Source organism: Phocoena sinus, chromosome 1 (genome assembly GCF_008692025.1).
Source record: "Phocoena sinus isolate mPhoSin1 chromosome 1, mPhoSin1.pri, whole genome shotgun sequence".
In the NCBI taxonomy this organism is placed as follows: Eukaryota; Metazoa; Chordata; class Mammalia; order Artiodactyla; family Phocoenidae; genus Phocoena; species Phocoena sinus.
Genome location: NC_045763.1, coordinates 166,888,420 through 166,895,377, shown reverse-complemented (window position 1 = coordinate 166,895,377; position 6,958 = coordinate 166,888,420). Strand labels below are relative to the sequence as shown.

The 6,958-nt window shown below is 56.4% G+C and overlaps 1 protein-coding gene across 1 annotated transcript; it reads left to right on the top strand.

Moving 5' to 3' along the window:
• Positions 1 to 220: 220 nt before the first annotated feature.
• Positions 221 to 5,801, top strand: HLX (H2.0 like homeobox). Its single transcript, XM_032611835.1, is given in 6 exon segments — positions 221 to 1,155; positions 1,158 to 1,216; positions 1,218 to 1,305; positions 2,085 to 2,264; positions 3,030 to 3,214; positions 4,961 to 5,801. Coding segments are annotated over 6 exon segments (1,458 nt in total). The 5' UTR covers positions 221 to 713; the 3' UTR covers positions 5,465 to 5,801.
• The last annotated feature ends 1,157 nt before the right edge of the window (positions 5,802 to 6,958 follow it).

Here is a 6,958-nt window from a genome sequence, read left to right as displayed (position 1 = left end):
GCTGTTCGAAGTCCCCTACCCTTTAGAGAAGGGACGCGCCCGACCAAGCACTGCCCACGCGCCAGCAGCAAACAGATTGGCGTGGCCGGGGCGTGGCCGAAGGGGCGGGCCACGCCCTCTTTCCCAGTTCCCCTCCACTTCCCACTCCCATTGGTCACCAGGATGGCCAATGAGCGGTCGGATCGAGGTCCTACCCTGGGTCTGACTCGAAAGCTCCTGCCAAAACTTTGGGAGTTTTTAGAGAGGAGTTTTTTTTTTTTCTTCTTATTACTTTTTTTTTCTTTTTAAACTAACGGACTATTATTGTTATTGTTTTAAATTTAGCTGTTAAGGCTTAGCTGTTTCAGTGTTTCTTTCGGTGCCCGACGCCTGTCTCCCCGGCTTCCCTGGCGTTTGTGGAGCCGCGGCCCCCGCCCGCCTAGCGGCTCCTGCACCCCTCGCTCGCCTACAGCCCGCGGGGAGCGCGGGCACCGCGCCGCCTTTAAAGTGAGGCCAGGGGCCGAGGCCGTGAGTGGCCGGGATCCGGCCCTCGCCTCCTCCCTCGGTGGCGCTAGGGCTCCCTGGCCTCCCTTCAGTTCGGACGGAGAAGAGTAAGCGGATCGTCCCCGGCTGGGCTGCCGCCTCCTCCTGGACTTAGCGCGTCCCTCCCCGCGCCCCTCCCCACCCACCGGGCCCGGCCAGGCCGCGGCGGCAGCTCCGTGCACCCCGCCAGAATGTTCGCCGCCGGGCTGGCTCCCTTCTACGCGTCCAACTTCAGCCTGTGGTCGGCCGCCTACTGTTCCTCCGCCGGCCCGGGCGGCTGCTCCTTCCCACTGGACCCCGCTGCCGTCAAGAAACCCTCCTTCTGCATCGCGGACATCCTGCACGCCGGCGTTGGGGAGACGGGGGCGGCTCCGGAGGGTCTGGCGGGGGCCTCGGCCGCTGCCCTCACCGCACACTTGGGATCGGCTCACCCGCACGCCTCTTTCCAAGCTGCCACCAGATCCCCGCTTCGACCCACCCCGGTGGTGGCGCCCTCCGAAGTCCCGGCTGGCTTCCCTCCGCGGCTGTCCCCGCTCTCAGCCGCCTACCACCACCATCACCCACAACAGCCACCGCAGCAGCAGCAACCGCAGCAGCAGCAGCCTCCGGCTCCACCCCGGGCTGGAAGCTTGCAGCCCCAGCCTCCGGGTCGCGGCTGGTCCCGAATCCCCACCATAGCGCTTCCGCCCCGGCCCCCCTCCAGTAAGGACCTCAAATTTGGAATTGACCGCATTTTGTCTGCAGAATTTGACCCAAAAGTCAAGGAAGGCAACACACTGAGAGGTAGGTCTTGGGCGAGAGGCTGCAGGCCTCTGAACAGGGCACTGACGCACTCCCCAATCCTTGGGCCCTTTGGGATTCCTTTGAGTGTTTTCACAATTAAGGACAAATCGGTAAAATGAGGGAGAAGAAAATGAGTTGTAAGGAGACTGTGAAACATTAGGTTTAGAACTCACCTGCTCTACATTTTAAAAAAAAGAGGAAGAAGAATCCAGAGATGCTTTAAAAACACATGCCACAGAATCAGTATTCATAAAAACGTTGGTGTAAGTAATATTTGCTAAAATGACTATCATCTCTCTGTCTCTTTAATCACGTATCTACAAAGAGAACTACATTATTTGGCAGGAAAAGCCCTTTTGGGGAACACTTTCCCGTCCATTTGTCTGCTTTCTAGTGAAATTCTACCCAAGGAATATAGATGAACAATATTGACTCTAAACTCCCAAGAGAGCAGGGCGAGGGATCCTTTGGAGGGACAGTTTAGGTCTGTGGAATTCTTGGAAGGCACCTGAAAGTGACTTCGTTTAGGCCTCTTTACCTGAAGTCCTTCCTAGCTGTATGCGTGGACGTGGACCTGTGGGACACACAGGAACAGTTCGTGCAGTGCCCCTGGGGCACTGTCGGGAGAGAGGCGTCCCGGCGGCGCGGAGACAGAGGTCTTTACCACTTCCCTTCAGGAAAACGGAACGGAGGGGTGGGGGAGGAGACGAACAAGTCCCAGAGAGTGTGAGTGTGGCTTTGCAGGAGGGGTAACAGCTCTTCTTTTCCCTCGTCCCCAGATCTCACATCGCTGCTAACCGGCGGGCGGCCCGCGGGGATGCACCTCCCCGCTCTGCAGCCCTCCACCGGCCAGTTCTTCGCGTCTCTAGATCCCATTAACGAGGCTTCTGCCATCCTGAGTCCCTTAAGCTCGAACCCGAGAAATTCAGTTCAGCATCAGTTTCAAGACACCTTTCCAGGTACGGAAACCCTCCTGATCGACGGCCTAACGGGCAGGTCGACTGCCAAAACACTTAGGACTGGAGTATCACGTGGCCACCGAGGTGTAGCAATCCCGGAGTTGATGCGGGAGGCTACCACGTCCGGAGAGAAACCGAAAGATTTCTCAGTGAGCTAGCTCACTCTTCGTTCGGTTCCCGGGGTTAAGGGGTGGGGAGCCTGGGGAGGGAAGAAAGTGTGCGCGAGCGGGTGGGCTGGGGGGGGGTTCCCTAGTCTTTTCGCCCGAGAGGGTGCTTTGAAAATGCAGCAAGTGTGGTGTTATTAACATACACTCATTTTGGAATGATCTTAAACATTTGCCGGAAGGTTCCGTCTTCACGGATGGGCATGGATGCGAGTACACACACACACACACACACACACACACACACACACACAGTGGAGAATCGAGGCTGTCATCTTTAGATCCTTTAGGCCGAGGCGCATTTTCGCCTGCTCTTAGCATGCCTGATGGCCATGCATTCGGTTTATGTCTTTACTTTGGAATTAATCGGTGAAACGCCGGGCTTCTCCACTCCAGATTCGCGTTAGGCCTTCGGCCTATGGTCTTAAGAGCCGTACATTTCCTTCTTAGAGAGGCCATTCTGTGTCTGCGTGAAGGGCTTTCAGAGCCGACGGTTAACGTAAAACAAGTTGAAGCATCACAGTGAGCCCCAGGCATGCAGGCCGCGGATAGGGCACTAACTGGGTCCTCCTGTCTCTCTCTTGCACCCACATGGTGGCAGGTCCCTACGCTGTGCTCACGAAGGACACCATGCCACAGACGTACAAGAGAAAGCGCTCCTGGTCACGGGCGGTCTTCTCCAACCTGCAGAGGAAAGGTCTGGAGAAAAGGTTTGAGATTCAGAAGTACGTGACCAAGCCAGACCGAAAGCAGCTGGCCGCGATGCTGGGTCTCACCGATGCCCAGGTAAGCCAGCTCTGGCCCCGACGCACAGCCCCCTTGACGGGCAGCAGCTCGCGGCCTAGCCCCAAGGCCCCCTCCGCCGGCCGACTCTCCTTTTGCAGTGGAAACACTAGATCTCGAATTTCAGGAGACTAGGTGGACTTCTCAATTTGAGATAGGAGAGAGGAAGGGGGTGGGGGAGAAGGACAGAAAGAATAGCCCATCCCCAAAGAGGTTTGTCAACAAGCGCTGCGTGTTTATTTTGGCCAACAAGCGAAAGCATGTTGCCGAGAAGGCAAAGAGGCAGCAGGAGCTAATAATTATATACTCGACTGTAGCACAATTTGCTGTAGGAGGCAGTTCATTTCAGAAGAGATAAAACTCCAAAGTCAAGAGATTGTTGTTGTTTCTTCCCCCCTCCTGTCCTCCCTCCCTCATCCTCCTGCTGCTGCTGCTGGATTGTGAAATCCCCAGTTGTGAGGAAGTGAAAACATTATTTCAAACGGAATTAGTTAGCCCCAGTAGAGCAAGAAGTCCACTTGGAGCAGCCACAGTCAGTCCGATTTTCTAACGGCATAATGGGAGGGGGAAGTGAGGAAGAGAAAGAAAAAGAGATTTTCTTAGAACGCCCAAGAGCATTTCACCAGGTTCTGCCTAGTTGAGTTTCTTCTTTTTTCCAAGACAAATCTTCAAATAGCAAATCTATTGTGCCTGAATTCAATATGTTTTCTTTTGTCAAGTTCAAGGCCTGTTTTTTTTTTTTTTTTAAGTTTTGAAAATAGAAGAGCCACCGTTCTCGAACACCTCACCACAATGGCCCTTGCTCCCTGGGTGCTTCTGTCCTCCATCACACAACTCCCCTCCCCAGCACACACACTGGAAGAGTCCAGCCGTTTTCCACCAGCTGTGGATGTTATTTTTCAAAGGGAAGCTTCATTTTTAAAATGAAGGCATTGGGACCCCCAGGGGATTGTATATTTATATAGATTCTCCGCCCCATCCCTACCCCCTTCCTCCACTTTGCACAGGTTTAATTCCAGTGTTCTCTGAGCCCACAGAAGGATTAGTCTATCCCGGGCAGGGGCAGGGTCCTTATCAGCTTCTGAGTACACACATGCCAAGGAAATGCTCTTTTATAGAAGGTCCATTGGTGCCCCACCCCACTGGGATTAACTCTTTGAACCCCCTTCCCCCTTTGTTTTCCACGGTTGCTCCTTAAAAAGAATTGTTTTTGTAGGGACTTGCCTTGGGTAGTGGCAGTAGAGGAGGGGCCCAACTTAGCAGGGATTCTTAATATTGGGTCACCAAACCCTTGAAACTGTGTGCAAAATCTTGGGTATATGTGCATTTTTCTGGGTCAGGGGTCCATAATTGTAATCAGATTCGTGGGAGGGGGGTTCCTGGCTCAAGTGGGGTCAAGAAGCATCGACTTAGAGCATTGATCCTCCCTAGTTTGAGGGCAAGGTGCAGGGATCTGCCTTTCCAACAGGCATCCAGGTCACTCCAGGCTAGCAGTCGGAGGGCCACATTTTGAGAAACAGTCCTAGTTGCTTCCCTAGGCGAGGATCTCTGGTGATCCTCGTGGTTTCCTTGGGCTGCCTCTCGGTCCCTGCTTCCAGCACAGTACCTGGCCTGTGGTAGAGGTGCTGGGGACGACTGGCGACGCTTTCCCGCCTTTGGGAGTGCCCCGGGGTGCGCGCAAGTCCAATAGGAGCGAGCCTGCGTCTCACCTCCGTGTCCCTACTTGTCTCCCGGTGCGGCGCGGCGCAGGTGAAGGTGTGGTTCCAGAACCGGCGGATGAAGTGGCGACACTCCAAGGAGGCCCAGGCCCAGAAGGACAAAGACAAGGAGGCTGGCGAGAAACCGTCGGGCGGAGCCCCGGCTGGCGACGGCGAGCCGGAGCTGAGCCCCAGCCGCTCGGAGGGCGAGGCTGAGAGCGAGAGTAGCGACTCCGAGTCTCTGGACATGGCCCCCAGCGACACGGAGCGGACTGAAGGGGCCGAGCGGTCTCTGCACCAAACGACGGTCATCAAGGCCTCGGCCGCCGGCGCCCTCCTCGCCGCCAGCAGCGGAGGCAGTGGCGGGACCGGCGGCGGCGGCGGCGGCGGTTTTAACTTCGGCGTCCTCAGTAGCGGCAGCACCGGCGGCGCCGGGAGCTCCGGCGGCCACAGCAGCGGCAGCGGCGCCTCGGAGCTGCTCCCTGCGCTCCAGCCAGCCCTTGGCAGCGCCCCCAAAAGCCCCGAGCCCGCCCCGGCGCCGCTCGGCGGCCTCTAGACTGGACGAGGTTGGAGGAGACGCGGGGCCCTGCGTGCAGGCTCCCAGCCTTCCAGTGTGGGCTGGATTCTGTGCCTACTTTCCAGTGGCGGCGGGAGTCGCAGCTTGCGCATCGCTGTCCCGGCCGGTGCAGCCCACCCCGCCCAGAGCCGAGGGGAGTCGGAGTGCCTCTCGCCAGGCTCCCAGCGCCCGCCGAGCACTTTTGCCTGGATACAAGCAGCTCGCACTGTGAAGCGTTGGACTAAACAGTCCTCCCCGCATTAGGGGTCGTGGCGGAAAGACGATGCACTTAGGATGCCACAGACTTGTAAATAAAATGTTTACTATGGTTTGTAAAGGCCGCTTGGCTTGCTGGGGCGATGCGGTCGTTAGGGTCTGGAATCTCCGACCCGGACCTTAGCCCCGGGACACTGCAGGTCCCAGCAGCTGGAGGTGGGGGACTAGAATTTCAGGGGGACATGCTGCAACCTCAGAGCCACCTTGCTGCAGAGATCGGCGCCGGGGCTTAGGGGTTCCACCAGTTCAGAGGTCTCGTAGGCCTCGCTAACCACCACTGATCCGGCGATCGCAACGCTGAGTGTGGCCTGAGAGCTCAGTCGGCCATAGAATCTGTCAGGCCTGTCGGGCAGATGGCTCCCCCAGCTGGAGTCAGGACGCCAGGAGTGTGCGCACCAGCCTTCCGCAGCTCCAGCTTAAGCAGAGTTGGGTGGAGAAGACGGTGCGGGACAGGGTCAGCCTAGCGACAGCTGGTACTAGAGAAGCAATTCCAGTGCAAACTGCCCCTTGCTTGGGGATGGAGTAGGAGGATGCAGCAGGTGTGTAGTGTCTAGAGAAAAGGGTAGACGGAATAGACAGGTCACAGGAGTTAGGTCTGGAAGCCTGAGGCTGAGATAGCTTTAAAGCTGCTGAAACATTTGCAGGGCAGGATGGTGATCTTTTCAAGGTCCCCTCCCTTGTCCAAGGTTGAGGAGGAGCCCAAACCAGAACTCGGAGTTCCTGGCTCCCATTTGGCCAGTGAAGGATCTGTTAAACCGCACACCATCTGCCCCCCATCGGTGTGTACACAGACACACACACACACACACACACACACACACACACACACACGATCTTCCTTTGCAATTGGGCCGCTACAGGTGTCCAGTTGAACTCTTACCCCACCCCAAGCTGCGGTGAGATGAAAGGCAGTTTCCCCATCACACTGCAACTGGAATATAGCACATCTATTTTGTCTCCATGTTGCTACTGGGATGGACCGTTCAATGTTTTTCTCTTGTTTTGAAATCTTGAAGCGTCAACTCTCTCTCCGAAGACACCCATGCCCCCTCCCCTGGAAACCATGAAATGTTCAGAGTTGGTAAAAAGTGATTTCAGGAGAGTTCAGAACAAATAGACATGGTGGACAAATCTGATCATCCGGGTCTATTTGACACTGAGCTGGGGCAAAGCCACAGGCCTCTTACAGGCCCATCATCCATTATGGGAAGCCGGTTG